The sequence below is a fragment of the Lissotriton helveticus genome, chromosome 2_1 (genome assembly GCF_964261635.1).
Source record: "Lissotriton helveticus chromosome 2_1, aLisHel1.1, whole genome shotgun sequence".
Taxonomy (NCBI): domain Eukaryota; kingdom Metazoa; phylum Chordata; class Amphibia; order Caudata; family Salamandridae; genus Lissotriton; species Lissotriton helveticus.
The window spans coordinates 413,657,779-413,677,066 of NC_136059.1; the positions used below are offsets into that span (position 1 = coordinate 413,657,779).

Sequence of the window (19,288 nt, forward strand, 5' to 3'; positions counted from 1 at the left end):
TCGGCCCCCACTGGACGAACCCCCCCCAAATTTTCAAGGGCTGCTCAGAAACAAAATGTGCCATTTTCCTGAAAATTTCAGCCAATTCCGTCCACAAACGCCAAAGTTATTAGACATAGAATTTTCAAAAAACCCATAGAGAAAAAATCCTAACTATATATACCTACTGGCGACCGCCAGTAGGTAATATATATATATATATATATATATATATATATATATATATATATATATATATATATATATATATATATATATATATATATATATATATATATATATAGTGTAGTGTCGGGTGCATTAAATGACCAACATTAACTATTTTTAAATGTATTGAAATGAATGTGTATGAATAATAGGGTATGGAAAATAAATAACTGCAAAAACGCTTCAATAGCCACAAGAATGCAAACAGCTTGTATTCCATCCTACAAAGAATGCTAAGGAAATGATAATAAAATACGAGGGAGATTTAGATTTCGGTCTTTGATTTGAACACAATGTTTGGAAGAGCGGCTTCAGGGAGCTGCTGTGGAATAATAAGATATCATTCAATGAAATAGCAGTTAGGGAGTAGCTTTGTCTTACCTCTTCCCACTGGTGGATGTAGCGTATCAACCTTGACAGTCGCAATAAGCGCAATAAACTGAGAATTTTTGTAAATCTGACGATGCGTAGGGCTCTCGCCGTCTTGTACACTTCGGAGTCCATCCCTTTCTCGACAATCAAGAAGATATAATCCACAGGTATCGAAGAGATGAAGTCCACCACAAACCAACTCTTCAGATAGTTCAGCTTGATGACCTGTGGGTCCAGAATGATTTCAGAACTGTCCTCATTCACAATCCCAGTTCTAAAGTTCATGATTAAATCAAACAGAAAAACGGTGTCTGATGCTACATTGAAAATAATCCACGGGGTGGTCGTCTGCTCTGTGAAGAATGTGATCCCCACTGGAATGATGACTAGGTTGCCGACCATCATGATGAGCATTATCAGATCCCAGTAAAATCTGAAAGAGACAAAATGCAGGCATTAAGAAATCTGTATTGAAAATAACACATTGTTTTCCAAGTCACGATTTGATCATTGAAATTGCTGTTTTTGGCTGTACCGCTCTGTAAATTTTGTTATACACCTCATCAGTTACTACTCTATTGCCTTACGAGTTTAGTTAATTATTCCTCTACCTCACTGTGTATAGCTGTTTTCACTGCTTATTATCTGTATCCTCACATAATACTGTTTTGTTTTTGCTGTCGCCTATTACCTCTCATTCCAAATATTGAAGTCCTTTCAAGAGTCAAGCATTGTCTTATCTCCTGTGACATTCAATTTTGTGTCCCGTTGTTTCTTGTAAGGTGCAGTAGTATTGAACTGGGGGTTGAGTAGTTTAGTGGTTCTTGCCTATTGGTATGCATTGCTTACAATGCTTGCCTGGTCATTTATTCTTCCTCATCCGACAGGTTCGTCATCCATTCCTGAATCAGAACGTAGTCCTCTTATCTCTTCCTGGAAGTGGAGGGAGCGGTGTGCCGCTGGGAAGATGCGCTCTGTATTAATGCCAAGGCCACAACCGATAAAATACTTGAAATTGTGTTGGAGTTACTTTTATTAGATCTGCACTTCATCAAGCCCAGAAAATGCCCTGGCTAAAGGAAAAGTCATCATAAGTCCGCGCCTACTTGTTATTCCCCTTTAGTGGGTCATTATTTCATAATGGCGCAGCAATGGTGAGGAGCTACTTTACAGTACAGGTAATTCTGAGCACACAGATATCTCTCTGCAGTTACTGTGCCACTAATTCTTAGTCCTATGATGTTTTATCACTTTATGTTTGCACAATATGCCTGTAACGCTGCATAACTGTGTAAAGTGCTCTGATTACCTCAAGCATTACAATCACTTTATAAAGCCGCATTAACAAATGATTTTTTTAATGCAGCGTAATAAAAGACATATACTAAGGTCTGAGTAGCCATCATCAAAGCTGAACAGTTTGGTGTCTAGTCACCTTTTGGTTTATGGCAGCATGCAATTCTACTCTTTCATGATATTTATGTGAAACTAACATCACTGGACAGCTTCCCATTACGTGTGTCTTTGAATCAAAAATCTGTGCATGCTCCGTATGAAAAAACGTAGGCAGCCCCTATTTTTCAGCATTGGTCATTAGTTATCCAAACTAACTAGGAGATGAATTTCATTCATTCATTGTCATCTTTATTTCAACAGTGTTGTCATAAAAGAGTTCACAATTAATCAATAAATACAGTTCAAGACAATAGACAGAAAACCATTAAAAAGTCAATAATTTCATCTTATGAAGTTAAATCATCAGAGTAAAAATCATAACCGTGTACATAGTTAAACATATAGTCGTTTGAAATCCCTGAACCTCAGGGGCTATGAATCATTATACCCAAATGCTCGACCCATTTATCACTAAATCCTATTTCCAGTGGCATCCTCAGCTTTCCTTCTAATGTTCCACATGGCTGCTAAAAATTTGGATAAAGCAAAAACAATTAGAGGAGAAAGATCAGGTTTGAGTATTCTAAATGCTTCAAAACAGCGCCTGATCTTCAAGTTCCTATAAATAGGAGTATTCCACTTCTTTCGGGCCAACTGATAAGCAGGGCAAAAAAACACTATATGTAATTCATTTTCGAGCTCAGATGTACAAGCAGGGCAATTTTTCAAGGTGGATACACACCATTTACTCGTAAGTGCTCTGATCGGTAAAGAGCCATGTCTCCATTGGAGATAAAGTTTTCTTAAAACATCTGGACTAACATTGTCGAATACGATTTCAAATTTATAAAAATCTTTGGTCATAAAAAACAAGCCAGAAAGTGGACCCACATTAACATTCGATAGAGTGGTACTGAGAATATTTTTATGATATAAATTAACAATGTACTTGCGCGCAAAAGAGCTACACGCGCGTTCCGGGTCAGACCACATTGAAGGGAGGCCTAATCTCTTGAGTTCCTCTCTAACATATTTCAGCCAAGTGATTTTCCGCGCATTAGGGAGACTTAACACCTCTGTCAGCTCTTGCCTATAATGCATGAGTTTGGGGGTTACCCACAGGCGCCTCCAGAAAGTCAATGGTTTAACACCTAATTACTCCTTAATGGGTCAAAGACCCAGGTCCATCCTTAGTGGCAACAGTGGTGTTGTAGGAGGGAGAGATACCAGTTGTCTTAAAAATGTGTTCTCTGCAACAGAAATCGCGGGTACACGCTTGTGGCCCCACAATTCGCCCCCATATATTACCGCCCCACGAGCCTGCAGTTTGTAAATTTCCAGCGGTGGACCAATTGGTTCCCCCAGAGATTTGTTATATAGCTTTAGAATGCCTCCCGCTTTTTGGGCTAGCATAACTTGACATTTTCTTTGATGTTGGACCCAGGCCATATTTTCGTTCAAGGTGAGACCCAAGTAATCAAATGTCTGGACTCTTTCAGGTCGAACTCCGTCTATCACTGGACTTGGACGTGTTTTTGTTGGGGGGTTGAAAATCATAAATTTAGTTTTCAAAGTATTTATTTCCAACCCCCTGTCCTGGCAAAAAGACACAAAACCGTCCAGAACTCGCTGGATGCCCATAGGGGTCTTAGAAAGTAATAGAGTGTCATCTTCGAACATAATCGCAGAGAACCTCGACCCAGGGAGCTTTGGAGCGTCAGTATTGGAGACCGCATTTAGGTGCATGATTACCCCGTTGACATAGAGGCAAAACAGGGTGGGCGCCAGGACACAACCCTGTCTTACCCCCCTGCCAACGGGGAATCTAGCTGATAGGGAACCTTCCTTCCGCACCTGACCTGCGCAAAGTTTCCAGTGTGAAGACAAACTATTATACCCAGAAGGGGAGGTGGAATACCGATTCCTGAGAGGACGCTCCACAGTTTCCGACGGGGGACTAGGTCGAAGGCGGCTCGCAGATCGACAAAAACAGTGTATAGTGAGCCGCCCTCAATCTCCACAGTTTTCCAGAAGAGCATGTTTAATCGAAAAATCTGGTCTGTGGTAGATACCCTCTTTCTAAACCCGGCTTGGTAAGGGCTTAAGATATCAAATTCCTCCATCCAATCTAGAAGGCGGTCTAGTATTAGCCTCGAGAAGAGCTTTTGTGAGACGTCAATGAGGTTAATTGGCCTGTAGTTGGCTGGGAGCAGCCAAGTACTAGGTATCGCCATACCCCCCAGGATTGCATTGAAAATAAGCTTTAGATAAGGCGCCCACACCCTTGGTTCGTGTTTAAAAAGGTCACCGGGCACCCTGTCCAGCCCCGGGGCTTTACCGGAGGAAAGCTTGGAAATAGCTGCCCTTACTTCACCCTCCGAGAAGTCAAGGGAGGTTGTTTCGGCCATGGAACCAGATGCTAATCCTGGAAGAGCTGCATCCTCCGCCGAGTTTTCCACCAAATACAAGGTATGAAAATGAGCTTCCCAGACCTCCGCAGCGATGTTGGGGGCTATACCAGGAACGGCGTCAGCCGAGCCCGTTCTCACAACATGCCAAAACTTCCGAGCATCGCTAATTGCCAGTGCGGAAGTTAACTTTTCCCAAATCTCGTTCCCCCATTCCACCTTGGCGTGATGTATTAACTGCCGGTAAGCTGCGATTTCGCGACTCTATAGGCCCTGTTATACCAGGTGGGTTTATTACCAGTGCTTCTCCCTTTTAAACCTGGAGGGTTTAGGACCACCGCTAATGTATTGGCTAGATCCATGTTAAGTTCACCCAGCCTAGAATATACTTCAGGCGAAGGGTGCTGAAGATTTAAGGCGCCAGTCGCTTCCAATACCGGAATTACCAAAGCATATAGCTCTGCCACTAAGTTTGGATGCGTGACCAATTTGTCCCATCTAAGCCTCCGTCTGTTGCTTGATAAGAGCACCCTATTATCTAAACCAAACTCTGTGGGACAGGAGGTTATGGGGGTGCTAGGGGATTGAAAGTCCAGGATCAATGCGTTATGATCACTTTCTCCTCTGGATACAACCTTAAAATCAAGGATCTTATGCCATGCGCGTGTTTCTACAAAAATATAATCCAAACGTGATTCCTGCCCAGGTTTATTAAAAGTACACCTTGAGGGCATATCCGATTTTATACGTCCATTACAGGCCCTTATTGAATATCTCAATGTCAAGGTCATAATTTGTACTGGTAATGGAGCCCATGACCTGGCAGGGGGACCAACCACCTGGGGAATATTCCAGTGTTCATCCTCTTCCTGGAGTATTCCATCCATTAGATTCACGAGTTGCTCAAAATGGGAGTTAAAATCTCCACCTATCACATAAGTAACTCCCTCTGGGAACTCGTTTAGGGAGGCGGAAAGGTCTTCAATAGCTCTCAACTCAGAAGTGATACTCACGGGTCTGGAGTAGATATTAACCACAGCGAGTTTAGAGCCATTCAGCCATTCTAAGATCACGCATTGCACATCCTCTGATGCTGTATGCATGACCCTAGCTCTACAACCCAGGTGGGCGGCCACCCAAATTGTTAGCCCCCCTGAAGGTCTGCCCTTCCCCCCCCCACTTTGCAGGGACTGAATAGGAAGCAAAACTCGGTCGAAATTGTTCTTCCCTTGCCCAGGTTTCCTGAAAGAGGCATATATCATTCATATCTATAAAAGAGCCCCATTCTGGGCAGGCCAGTTTGTTACAAAGACCAGCCACATTCCAAGAAAGAATTTTTAGTGCTGAACTATCTGATTGTGAACCTTCGATTTGCGGAATAAGTTCCACATCAAAAGGGGGCTTGGGCACAGTATTCAATGATTCATGGCCCGCGCCTTGGCTTTTGATAGTGTGGCCTAAAGGAGCAATAAACAGTAACTCTGTGTAGGTAGTCTCCTTACTGGTTACTTCCTGGGCACTGCACCGAGGTTAAGCATCAACTCCCTCCACTTGAGCCCCTGGACCGGCTTCGTGAAGTAGTCAGTCCACCTGATCCAGGCAGCTATATCTGTTCATATGGCAATAGTCTTTAAACACAGAGTAGTCATACAAATTACTCCTGTAATCCCTGTTGGGTTCCCTATGACCCACCCTTGTCCAGCCCTCTTCAAAGTCTGGGTCATTTTGGCTGTTAATGGGTGGATAAAAAAAGGCTAATGGGAGTGCCTGGATTAAGGCGCCTGCAACTCTACCTGACCAGCTACAGATATGCGAGACGATCCCAGTATTCCTCAAATTTACCAGAATACAATCCCCCTTGATTTTTTTGGAGGTGTGTCCCACCCAAGGAACTCTTCTTACCATTATAATTTCACTAGTGATGTGGGGGGGCAACGGTCTATGGGTATTCAGCCAATTTGCTGCCTTGTTTTTCAGGGAGGAGAAAGATTCTACTGCAGAATCATTGAGCGCGGGCACTCCAGCTAAGACAACTACGTAGGGAGCTGCCTCGGGGGGGTAAATTGACTACCTTTTGGATCTTCATTCTGTTACCCTCAGCAATAGTGCGCCCAGGATTCGCCCCAGCCATTGTGACCAACCCAGTGATAGTAGCCGTTGCACCATTCTCGGTGCTCTGTACTGGGAAGGAAGGGATTGTCTGAGCGGGAGTTCTCACTAAGGTAGGAGATTTAGATGGAGCGGCAACTCCCCTAGTTTCTGCAACCTTCTGTGTATTTCCCGTAGATTTAAGGTGCTCTTCCAAACCCCCAGTGGCCGTTTCTATTTTGTGCAGCCTACGGTCAATGCAGTCTAGTCTAGCAACTAGCGGGACAATCCGAGTTTTCATGTTTTTTCCAAAGAGTGAATGAGATGATTGTCCGCAGTATTCGCTAGATCCCCAGCTATGCATGCCGTATTCTGCACCAGAGGATGGGATTGGGGGGGTTCGCTGACAGCAGGAGGGGCCACCCTACTTGCCACTGGACCTATAGGTTCAGGTTCGGAGGCGGTGGGCCTCTTAGTTATTTTCGCACGTTTACCACCCCTTTGCTGCGTCACTCTTTTCCTCTTGGGGACAGCACCTTCCCTGGTTCCTCGTGTATTGGGGGGAGACGGTATCTTCCCCAAATTCCTGAGACACAGAAATCACATTTACTGGCACAGGATTAACCTCAGCAGTAACCGATAAAGTCTCTCTGTGCATTTCAGGGGTTGACCTAAGATCCTGAAGCACATTGTCTATTGTTTCATCAATGCTATCAAAAATGGCGGTAGGAAGGGCCCCGTCCTTAGCCGGGGTTCTGGCATTGGCTATTAAGCCCAGTGAAGATCTTCTGAGACTTTTGATTCCCAGTGGGAGCCGCCCTTCTACAGTCAAGATTTCTTTATTCAAAATAGAGTTTGCTCTCAAGAGAAAATTGTCCAGTGTAGCTGCAACCATGGCGGTCGATGCCGTAGCTTTACTTCTGGTTTCTCTGGATGTCATAGTTCTGTGGCCAAATGGTTAGTCAGCTACGGGGAGGAATGGATATTTGGAAGGCGCTAGCTGAGATGGTCCAGGGCCACGAGCCAAAAGGGGAGGCCCGGTCCGGTCCTGCTCGGTCTGTAACGGGCTAGAACGGGCCCGCCCTTGGCCTGGGCTTCGCCCGGTGCCCGGCCGCGCCCGTTCCACGTGCACGGATGGCAGAGTGCCTTTATAGGAGGAGGGCGGGGAGACACCACAGGTGCGGCAGGTTACTCAGCCGCAAAGCACATTGGTCATAGCAGTCCCGCGATGCAGAAATGCTCCCAGTTCCGCGTTACTCCCAGCAGCCAAAATAGGTAGGTCCTGGAGGGGGAGAAAGCAAGGGTTTTGACTGGCACAAGTTCCCAACTTCGAGCGGCACGGCCAATCACGGCTGAAATACACTTAAAATAGCTGTTATGCCCCTCATTCGGAAAGGACTCTCATATCGACTGCCAAGAGTACTAATGGGAATATAGTTTAAGGGCTTTCGATTCATCTTGATTTGCTGATCCAACCCTTAAATGTTTTTCTTTTCTTATCTATGATCTTCCAAAATATTTATCCAATTGCATATATGACCTCTGTTTAATATTTTAGTGGGTGATTGGGTACGTGTAAAAAGGGATGAAAGAAAAGTAAGGGGCTATCAAAGTTTTCTAAACCTCTCAAGTCAGGAAGGTAAATTGTTATACCGTGTTGTTGTGGATAGGAACGTGTGGAACACAAGAAAATGGTGAAGATGGCATATTGTTTTTTGGAAGATGAAAGCAAGGATGGCACAGAGTTTCATGAACACCAGAAGCAGGTAGGAGTAAGTTGAAGAAGGTTTTGCCATACTCCAAAAAGGTTCAATAATTTTATAATGGATTGTTGATTTTGTAGTAGGAAGGAAATTGGTTCGTAATATTTGACTTGTATTTTGTTAATCGATATGCTATTATTTTGGAGTGATTCTCTTTTAAAGAGTAAAAATATTGCTATTCTTAAAACAATATTGGTATAACGATTAATCTTCCTGACGTCAAGAGGTTTATAAAACTGTGATAGTCCCTTACATTCTTTTCAACCCTTTTTTTACATGCACCAAATCACCCACTAAAAATTGTACTGTGACATCACACTTTGATCCTCCAGACTCACAGTCACTCAACCTTTTCCTTTTCACATCTTTCCCAAGTATCGCTCTGGCTTTTATCCCCCTCATGACATCAAATGGTACCTTGCCAGTGGCTCTATCAGGCATGGTGAGATACGCCCACACCACTTTTCTCACAGAATCTCTATGCTGTCCAGCCTGACACAAAGTCAACTATATGCATTCTTTCAGAGTTATAATTCACCTTTCCAAAGGCCGTTAATCTGGGAGTAATATGCTGATGACCTAATAAGCTGTACCCCATTCAACCTTGAAAAGTCCTTCCTGGCCTGAGATACAAATTGCACCCCATTATACATTACGATGGTTTACAGAATGCCCTCTTTTTCCCATATCTCTTCCAAAAACTTGATTACATTTTGTGTCATTACTTGAGCCATAAACTTAACTTCTAGCCATCTCGAAAGGTAATCTATATTCACCATAGCATACTTGGGGTGAGAACCCAACACATTATATGGCCCAGAAATGTCTAGAGCAAATTTCTTCCACAGAGCCTCCATTTCCCGACATTTACATTCAGATATTCACTGTTCTCTGTGATTTGTTGCTCCATGCGCATGATAAGCACTCTCTCACCATTCTCTCCGCATCACTGTCTAAACCTGGCTACTAGTATTCCGCTCTCACTCTACGCTTGGCTGCACTCATGCTACTGTGGCCATCATGAGCCAATAATAAAATGTGCCCTATTATCCATCCGGCACCACCAATAACTCACCTCTCAACAAGATTCCACCTTCCCCAGACAATCCTTTTATTCTGGAATGACTCACCTTATCTGAAGGCTTCCCTCTAGCTGGGCACCCAAAAGTCATATATCTCACAAGCCCCTGCAATCATCTTTAACAGCCCGCAAGCACTGAGATATGCGACCTTCTGTAGAAATGCATACGTTAGCAACTAACTCTTGATTTTCATTATCATCAGTATTATTATAGCCATTCACTGGCAACCTCTACAAACAGTCCGCCACTGCATTCTTTTTTTCAGGCATATACTCCATCGCAAATGAGAATTCCAACATCTTCAGAGCCCAACATATAATTCTGGATAACGCTTGACAAGTTAATTTATTGGTAAATAGATCAACCAAGCGGCGCTGATCTGGCCATACCAGGAAATCTGTTCCCCACACCAATTTTTTTAAAATAATTCACCCCTACCAATATTCCAGAGCTTCTCTTTTAATGGTACAATATGTCTGCTCTGTATCCCTCAAAGGTCTCGAAGCATAAGCAATGGTGACCTACTTCCGTTGTCTCACCTGCAAGAGCACAGCACCCAAACCTTTGACACAAGCATCCATACACGCAATGCCCTTACCATGCATATCAAAAGGTATGAGCACCGCAGCAGATGAAATTGCCTTCTTCAGTTGCTCAAACTCTCACTTACACTTGATGCACCAGTCAAATCTGGCATTCTTTACATTAATTTATGTAAGCACTCAGTTTTGTCCACAAACATATGGATGAATAATATTCAGCAAGTCCCAAGAAGGATCTCAACTGATCATTGTCTCTTGATGATGGAGTACCTTCAATGGCCTTTTCAAGCTTCAACTACTGGGCTTTTTCGTCTAAACAGTGCCAAGATATTCATCACCTCTGACTCCAATTTTACAGTTTTCTAACTTTATAGTTAACATTCTTTGATGTAAAATCTCCAACACCTTGAACAAAATGTTGTCATGTTTATTAGGTAGAGGATGTCTGTCTACCCAAATAGCCTAATTAGGGGCGCATAGATCTACGCACATCCTCAACACTACATTAGATTTTTTAGCCAAAGCTACTGGGGCCAACAATTTTGAAACCTCAATTTCTTCAATAATGTCTGTTTTATACAGCTGTTGTGATTCCTTCTATAAAGGTGCCCTCATTATTAAAGGCAACCTGCAAGGCGTGTGCACTTTCAGACAAACACCATCTTTCAATACAATCTTGTGAGAAAAACCTTTGAGCAATCCAAATTCACTTCTGAACAATTTGGGAAAATGTCTTGCCACTTCTTATTGCACACCACATTCACATCAGCCAATTCTCCCAGCACCTGATAAGGGTGATTGGGGACTACACTTATGAGTAAATCTCTTTGTTGTTCTCCCCCAGGAAACATCATGACCCATCTTTAGCAGTGTATACCTTGGAATGCGTCATTTTGCCCTTGAATTCAAATGTGTCCTCAAGGTACCCTAACAACTCATTAGGTTTGTTTCTGTAAGCCAAAAACGTGATGTTTGGTTTAAACTACTCATGACCTGGAAATCTAGCCAGATACTCCTCACCAAACAAAGTGTAATGGGCACCTGAATCAGCCATTGCTCACACCTCCAACGCTTCAAACTGGATGGTACAATAAGGATGCACCTTATCAGCAGCAATCTATACTACACTGGCTTCTCATATAAATTCTTCCACCTAACTCTATGAACCTTCCCCACCAACCATATGAACTGATGGCATTGACATAGAAAGATTACCTCCCATACCTTTACAGACTCTAGCAAAATGTTCTTTAATCTTGCCCCTCCTGCACACCTAACCAAAGGCAGGACAATTAGGATCAGTAGTCACATGCCCCTTCAACCCACATTTGTAATATGACAAGCTTTTCTCACTACCCAACCATTTTTTTTGTAAGGGAGCCACGGCTTTTCTTTTGTTCATAAAGGTACTATATGAGTTTGTTTGTACCACATCCACTTTTCCCAAATTGCTTGATTCTATTTCTTTAAGTCCTTCTTCAGTATTCTCTGCCCTTTTTGCTATATCTATAGCTTTCACACAGAGCTTCATAGATAGCATGGCAAAACAACTGCTTGCAGGATCCACGAGACAGTGAACACAGTTGCTCAGAAACAGAAGGTTGCAATTGCTCACAGAAGTTCGATACAAAGGGAAGACTATGACACGTACCTGTATGATGTTATCAAGCAACATGTAAACAGGGCTTATGGAAGCCGCTGCTTATGTGACACGTTGTGCAAAATGTGCAATATTTTATGTCTAGCATTGTGCGCGCTCTGTGCCTTCTCCTCCCAAGTACCTATAATGCATTTTGCCTAGATACCGTGGAATTATACGCCACTCTCCTCAATGCCATGACGGCACCACAACTTTACAGAATTGCAGCAGTAGTCCTTCGGTGCTGCTCTTCTCAACAACAGCACCGTTCTGTTGCTCCTCAGCTGCTGGCGACTATAGTAGGGACTCTCCTATACATCAGCCATCCTCATCGCCAGTGGAAGAATGATGGCTGGATTATAGGTAAAACAGCTTCAGTATTTGAATCAAGATGTGGGCATAAAAAGAGGGAGAAGCCGGCCAGAATGCCACCTGCCCACACCACTCCACATAGAATGCAGGATGTATTCTGCACATTCTTGGCTCGAGACATTACAACACATTGCTATTTTGAAGGGCCAGATAAAATTGCACTGCATATGTCAAATATATTTTTCAAAATCAAAGTGTCAGATTAACAAAAAAAACTGACATTGAGTCCTGTGGGGTTCTTTCTAAGCTTGGAGTACATGTTTGACCTTTTAGATTTTGCAAGGTTCCACACTTATTTCTGGAATGCTACATCTGCTTGGTGTTCTCCCTCAATAACTGTTGGAATTCTTTCGTGAATTACACATTTTTGCAAGACAATAAGCATGCACATGCCAATTTTGTTATTTCCTATTCTCAGGTCAAAGGAGATTGGCCCCAATAAAACACATTTGGCCAAAGTGGTGGGCTTTCCCAAAATAATACAAAGTCAGATGCCACATGTAATTAGGAATGCTCAGTCAATCAGAACACAACATGTATACTACACATAGTGATCACATGCTCCCCGTGCCGGACATCTGGACACACTCACACTCACACTTGCCCACATTGGGTCTCCACAAAGTCGAGAGCCTCCTGCACCCCCTTATCATATGGTTGAACTGTAGAAAATGATGGTCAAAACCTCTGTACATCATGCCAGTCTTCAGACACACATCTGTTGCGGCTCTCCCAGCAGCTCCTTTTAATTAAATGTGTTCCTGTTTTACCAAACACATCTCGTCTTTTCGTTTTTTTAAGGTAAATTCATATCCGAGCAACAACATGTACAGCATGAAGCAAGTTGACTACTAATGGCTATTTCACCACTATGGTCTGCATGATGGGGTGTGCAATAAGTGTGAGAGGAGATACCCTTTCAATCAACTACATACCATTCAGAAATGCAGAAGCTACTTTTCATAAAATCTGAGACATGTAATCTGGTCTCCTTAATCACCTAATGAACCATGGAGACCATCCTCATCCCATTAGGCAAAAATCCAGAATTACCTGTGTTGTGTTTAAAAGGTAGACACAGCTATTGAAGTCTTTCTGATAGTAACACATAGAAAATTCTGTATATTGGCAAATATTGGTTGGTGAACTTGCAGAATCTACCTGATAATGTGCTATAAAGTTTGAAACCAAGACCTCCTCCCACCCACTTGGTTGACCATGCATGTGCAGCAGGGGCTTCAGGTTTAAATTAGTGCAGAGTTAGATCTGTGCCATGTGAGTGCAGAGTGAGAAATGTGTTCATGTAAGACGAGGGTGAAAATGTGTTCCTAATGAATGGTGTGTGTAGGAAAGTAGGATCTGCTTTCGTGGTTATCCACACTTTTTGCTGGTGTCATAACTGTTTTCTGGCTAGTCTGACTGGCATCCTGCTAAGCAGGACCCCAGTCACTGTGCCTCCTCCCTAAATTGGCTATGGTGTGTCTCTTGTACATTCCTTTTTGGCTACTGGGGGGGGGCACACTTGTAAGTCCCTAGTATATGGTACCGAAGTACTTAGGGCCTGTATGCCTCAGGGGTCCGCTGTGGACTGCAGCATGTATTATGCAACCCACGAGGGACCCTCCAAACTATGACTACAGGCCTGCCATTGCAGCCTATGTGAGTTGGTGCATGCTCCTCTCATGAAAGATATGTTTCCTTATATCTAACGTCACTGCCCTTGGAACTTATCAATCACCCCTCTAGCAGGGCTTTCAGTCCCAAAGGCAGGGTGCTCGGTTACAAGTGTGAGGATGGCCCTGCATGAGCCGACCACCCCTACAAACCCAGGAGTCCATTCTCTGAGCTTTGTAGGTAAATCAGCCTTTACAATATAGAGAGGCCAGGCGTCATTATGCCATGATCATGTTTAAACTGGTTGGACCGAACCTGGGCATGTTTGGTATCAAACATGTTGGAATCATACCCTAACTCTGTATCCAGTGTTGAAGGTGTGATTCCATCAACGTTAAGGCCCCTCAAAGGAGCTCTCCATGCTCCCGGGGCCAATCTTACAGAGCCAGTCAGCAACCTAGGGCTGCTGCCGACCCCCGACAGTAGTATGCCTGCCCTCCTGCTGTTGGGCCAAACTCAAGCAGTGGAAGGTAGGACAAAAGGTTTCCTGTCACAGGGAGGTGTGACGACCTCCCAGACAGAATTTAGTATATTTGGCCGGGGTAGGGTCGCTGGCGAGCGTCACATAGTCTGCTGCTGGAAGGGCACATTTGGTGCCATCCTTGCAAACTCAAGTTCAAACCAGATCAGGGAGCCATTGGCTCCTGGCTCTGGCATGAAACTGAACAAAGGGACATGGGAGTATCCTCACCACTGTCTGACCCCTCCTCTGGGAGGGACCCCTGATTCGTCGATTCCCAACCGTCTCTGTAGGGTAATTAAGGGCTTACCTATGGGTGGGTCCCTAGATTCATCATTGGATTCAATTCAGATCCAACTCCACTTCTACTCCAACCACCTGGGTACTCTGGACTCTGATAAACTTCACTCTAGGCATAGAGACGGCAACTGGGAAGAACCCTGCTGCACCTGGCCTCCTTGTCCTGCAAGCTTGCTGCAAAGTCTGTGCCCGTGCTCAATAGAGGTCCTCGCAAGACCTGTGGACATCAAAGACATAAGGAAGGAATTTCTCTTGGAGTGAAGGAGTCACTCCCCTGCATCCGCAGGCACCACAACACAGCTGACTGGTGTGCCGATCCTGGGTCCCACGGACTCCAAAAAGCTTAGCAACACTGGTGGTGGTCCAGCACTCCCTCCAGGAATTAACTGTCTCCTCATCAAAGTTTGAGGCCAGTATCCCTCATCGGGGTCCAATGCCAACGCAGTCGGATGCATCAAAAGGTTCTGTCAACGAGTATATCCCGCTCCGACACAGTTGATTGGAACTGACAGATTCTGTCGTCTTCAATGTCATGGTATCTCGGGCAGAGCTACTGACTGAGTGCAGCAGTACTTGAAGCTCCTCATCATTTGTGTTTTCCTGCATCCTTTAACTGGAGAGGCCTTTGTCTTCTGTGCCTCCTGGACACTCCTGTGTGGCATACACTCTGTCCTCTATGCTTTGAGGTACTCTTCGGCTCAAACTCACTTCTGGGTTCCACCCGACGCTTTCATCCTTCTGTGGTAAAACTGAAACCGCGATGTACCCACTGATCAGTATTGAGTATGTGGTCGGGTTATACTCTTCTCACATGACCGTTGTGGGGATCCTAGACTCTCATCTGGTGTGGCATGGGTCCCCGACTCTTCTTCTTCTCTTGGGTCTAGTCTCGACTTATGTCGTGGTTCATATCCCACTATTTTGATATATGGTCTGGTCTCCCGTCTGGGGTCCACTGTGTATTGGTGCTACTTGCTGTTCTATGTCCAAAGTATTGCGTGCATTGTGAATATCTCCTGGTAGGAGATATTGTAAAGTGTTAGTGAGTGATTGTGTAAGAAATTTCTCTTTTTATAAGTACACTGTGTGGTTCTTTTTCATTTAGCCTATACTAAAGGATTAGATACTGGTAAACCATGCTGCTTTGCACTCCTCCTATATTTAGGTCTGTAGGCTGCTCTCCACAGGTACCACTTAGAGTGCTTTCTACGGTTATGTAAACCACTAAAATCAACATAAGGGTCGCCCGGGATAGTGCAGGGTGCTATACTTACATCAGTGAGCAGCATACACTGACACGCCGTCTCACAGTGTGGTTCAAATTAAATTAAATATAACCAAAACTGGTCAAAAAGAGGTTTTACAGGTTATAAGATGGTAGAACCCATTGAGGGTAAAGCCTTGTAAAAGAGGCAAATTAGAGCATGGTTTTGCCCACCCCACTGGGGTATTTACATGGAGGTTGTGATTGATGGGCGGAACAGCTGTTTCATGTTGTGAGCAGGTGAAAATAATTTCAAGTGTGAATGAACAGGAAGGAGATGAACAGCTGCAGGAGATGACAAGTCGTATTCCTGATTATTTCCATATCTCAGACCTCAGCTTAATTTGTATAAAAATTGTACCACATCAGATTGTTTTCTTAAGAGCCCACTGCCGATGCTGCCAAATGCCAGAGTTGACTTATATGTAACCTCATGTTTCTAGTCCAACACATGTTCCCCTATCTTTTCTCCCCTTTCTCTTTTCTACCATCTTTTCGCTTACTCTCAGTCAAAGTCTGATTACGAAAATTAAGTTTTGGTATCTAAAAAATGGGTGCTGGTGCTAACTACCTACACCTCTTGTACAAATGAAATACTGTCTAAAACTCAAAAGAAATTTCAGTGAATAGAATGAATGAACCCACTCACACTATGAAATAGCCCACTTGCCAGCAATCACACAACATAAAAAAGATTACCAAAACAAGGACAGAATTAACTTCGTTAGGACGCCGTCTGACAGCTGGGGCTTCCGCCCGGAGACGTACTTTACTCAGCCCTTCCTCCGGTGGAGCAGGGAACTTCTTCACCGGCCCTGGGGATCCCGTTACCTGTTTGGTGTATCTTAAGGTCTCCAGTCACCACTGCTTGCCCCCGCCGCCGCCGACCAACCGCGGCTGCCGAGAGGGGCACGGCAGCAAAGACCACAACTCCCAGCTTCCCCTGCTTCGCGGGGACGCCGTCTGACAGTTGGGGCTTCCGCCCGGAGGCGTACTTTACTCAGCCCTTCCTCCCGCGTCGCGGGACGCGCGCGAGCATCGCCGGGCTGAGCCCGGGCAGAGGGCGGGCCATCTGAGGCCCTTAGAGGCCGGAGGAGGACAGGACGGGCCACCCCCCTTGACCTTATCACATCGCTGAGGTAACGACTTTTTGACCCCTCCCGACACACTGGCAAGGGATTTCCCTATTGGATACTAGTTAAAAATTTCTAAATATCCCCAGATTGTCTTGTGGCCTTGCTACACTCTAATATTAGCACATTCCATCATGACTCAAAAGGGGGCTACCAAGAAACCTACCAGCCAGAGAGGCCCACGTCCTGGGTCACAAGATTGTGGTAGGTCATCTCCGCCCACCGCTAATACGAATGAATCCTGCAAGATCACAGATAGCATATCGACCAACCAATCTCCCGATCTAACAAATGGTACAGCGCAAAATCTCTCACTGTTGGACGAGTTAAATTCCCTTTGAAAAACTAGGTATCTCACTGTGGAAGTTAGAAATGAAGTCAAAAGTCCCCCATCTCGCCCCGCCAAAAGAACCAGTATATCAACTCCAATTGTCAGCCCACTGGAACACCCCTCATTACCCAAAAACGCAAACGCGCAAAACATAGTACTTCCCCAGCTTTTATCCAGTAAAAGGAAGTGGGATGGGGTCAATCCCACAGGGAATATACCCAAATTACAAAAACTGTGCTCTAGCCCCCCCATTGACTGTAACTAATCCCCCTTTAAATTCTGAAGTAAAATTAGACCAACTGGTAACTTACTTCAATTTGAATTTTTTGCCTCAGATCGAACAAATGGTTAGATCACTCATTTCTCCACTAATTGACAAAATTACTATTCTAGAGGATAGGCTGTTGGGAATAGAGAAAAGTAGTATGGCCAACTCACCTCCCACCGAAAAATCTGTAACACCAAACTGCTCCAACCCACCTGGTACATACAGCAATAATCAAACTCATCCTTTAGTCTCTAATTTACCATCCCCTACTGCCCCTAAAGCCCACTCCAAACCTGGTCCTTCACAATATCTTGCTACAAGAGTAGAGCCTCATAATACCACTCACATACAGTTACCTCCGGAGGCTGCACCCTTCGTGTGTGTCCTTGCGGGAGTCCCTACACTCAAACATGGAAAAACCGAATGGGAACAAGACCTACTAAATAAAGTCACGTATTGGCTGACTAAAAATAGGCCCCTGCCTCTAGATCTTGATGGTACAATCATGTCTGTTAGAAGGGTGGGCTGGTTAGGTCCCCTACAAAAAGACATTGACGGTGACCTAGTTCTCATAAAATTTAGAAGTAGTGTAATTGTTCCCTACCTGCAAACTTTGCATCCCCAAGAAGGTGACGGCCCTATATCCATCTGGGACCTACACGACTTTTATCCAAGCTTGGCACACAACCCTCGACCAAGACCAAAGGCAGAGACAACATACCCGAGGGGTAGAAGCACATGTGCATTGAGTGGCTGTGGTTTTCTGCCTTCAACCACCCAGTAACAATGCACATTGGCCATAAGTATGGAAAACCATGAATTCTCATATGGAACCAAGGAACTTACCCCTGCAGCTTGGACCAATGTTTTTATCTCTTAGATATCTTGTGATTCTGTATGTAAGTTTTTTGTTTATGACTGTTTTTAATTGTACGCTTTTATGATTTTAAACAAAATCGAATAAAGCTAAGAATTGAACTTCGTTAGGCTCACAAATTGCAAAACAGAAAAGGCAAGGTTTAAACGCTCCAAATCTGTGGAAGATAAATAATAGTCCCAGAAAGGTTTGGACACTTAAATGACAGCTAATCACCTGGGACTATGAGGTTTTATCATAGCACATCATAATATGTGCCAGTGTCTTATTGACCCTCCTTACATGCTACTGGGAAAATGATTATGGCAGCACATCTCCAACTCTTGTATTCTTGGATGAACAGAAAACAAACCCTCCGGCTCCCTTGCCCTAGTCATAGAGCAAACAACTGGATAACATCCTTTCTTTTGTTTAACTGTATCATGAAGTTGGCTAGCAGGTGTGGTAGGCAGGTGTAGTTTACTCGAAGAAAAAACAAAAGGAAAACAGTACTTGCCTGCTCTAGGTCTGGAAGTCAGGAAGTTTGATCTATAACTGCTATAACGTTTATATTTACATTTTATATGGAAAGCTGTATTCCTATTGGAGTCCAATTGGTCCAGCAACCATGACAATACTTATTTCCCTTAGCTAATCTGCTCTACATACTGTTCTAATGTAGTATCACAATTCCTCTACTGTTTTGTTTTATAGGATATGTCTTTTGTCAGAGCATGTGGCAAGTAATCAGCAGTGAGAACAAAAGCCCTGCAATTTGAGCTATTTAGCTAATCAATGGATATTAATAAGTGTAAGAAATTGGAGAATTCGTTTAAGGGTTTGAGAACCCATCCCAAGTAATAGTCATAATCCTAGTCAGGGTGAACCACAAAAGTAATTAAATTAATCTGTGCGTAACCCTCTTGTAGCTTGGAAGACAAGCAGTGTGCCAAGCTACCCAAGGGCTTAATTTAGAGGCAATGTGTAAAGCATTTATTCAGGGCTCAAACAGTAGTAGTAGTAAATACTTTATTGACGATTAATTGAAATCATTACAATATATAAAAAACAACAATGAGACGTGAGAGTTAGAAGTAATTGTGCAATTTAAATGAACTTTATTAAAGCTAAGAT

The 19,288-nt window shown here is 43.9% G+C and overlaps 1 protein-coding gene across 2 annotated transcripts in view; it reads right to left on the reverse strand.

Annotated features, from left to right (window-relative positions):
* The window catches only part of HCN1 (hyperpolarization activated cyclic nucleotide gated potassium channel 1), a 1,081,228-nt gene that overhangs the window by 876,280 nt on the left and 185,660 nt on the right, over positions 1–19,288 (reverse strand). For both annotated transcript variants that reach the window (XM_078675048.1, XM_078675049.1), the window contains exon 2: positions 589–1,012. In XM_078675048.1, the coding sequence (XP_078531174.1) occupies positions 589–1,012 (424 nt within the window). The remainder of the gene's footprint in view (positions 1–588; positions 1,013–19,288) is intronic.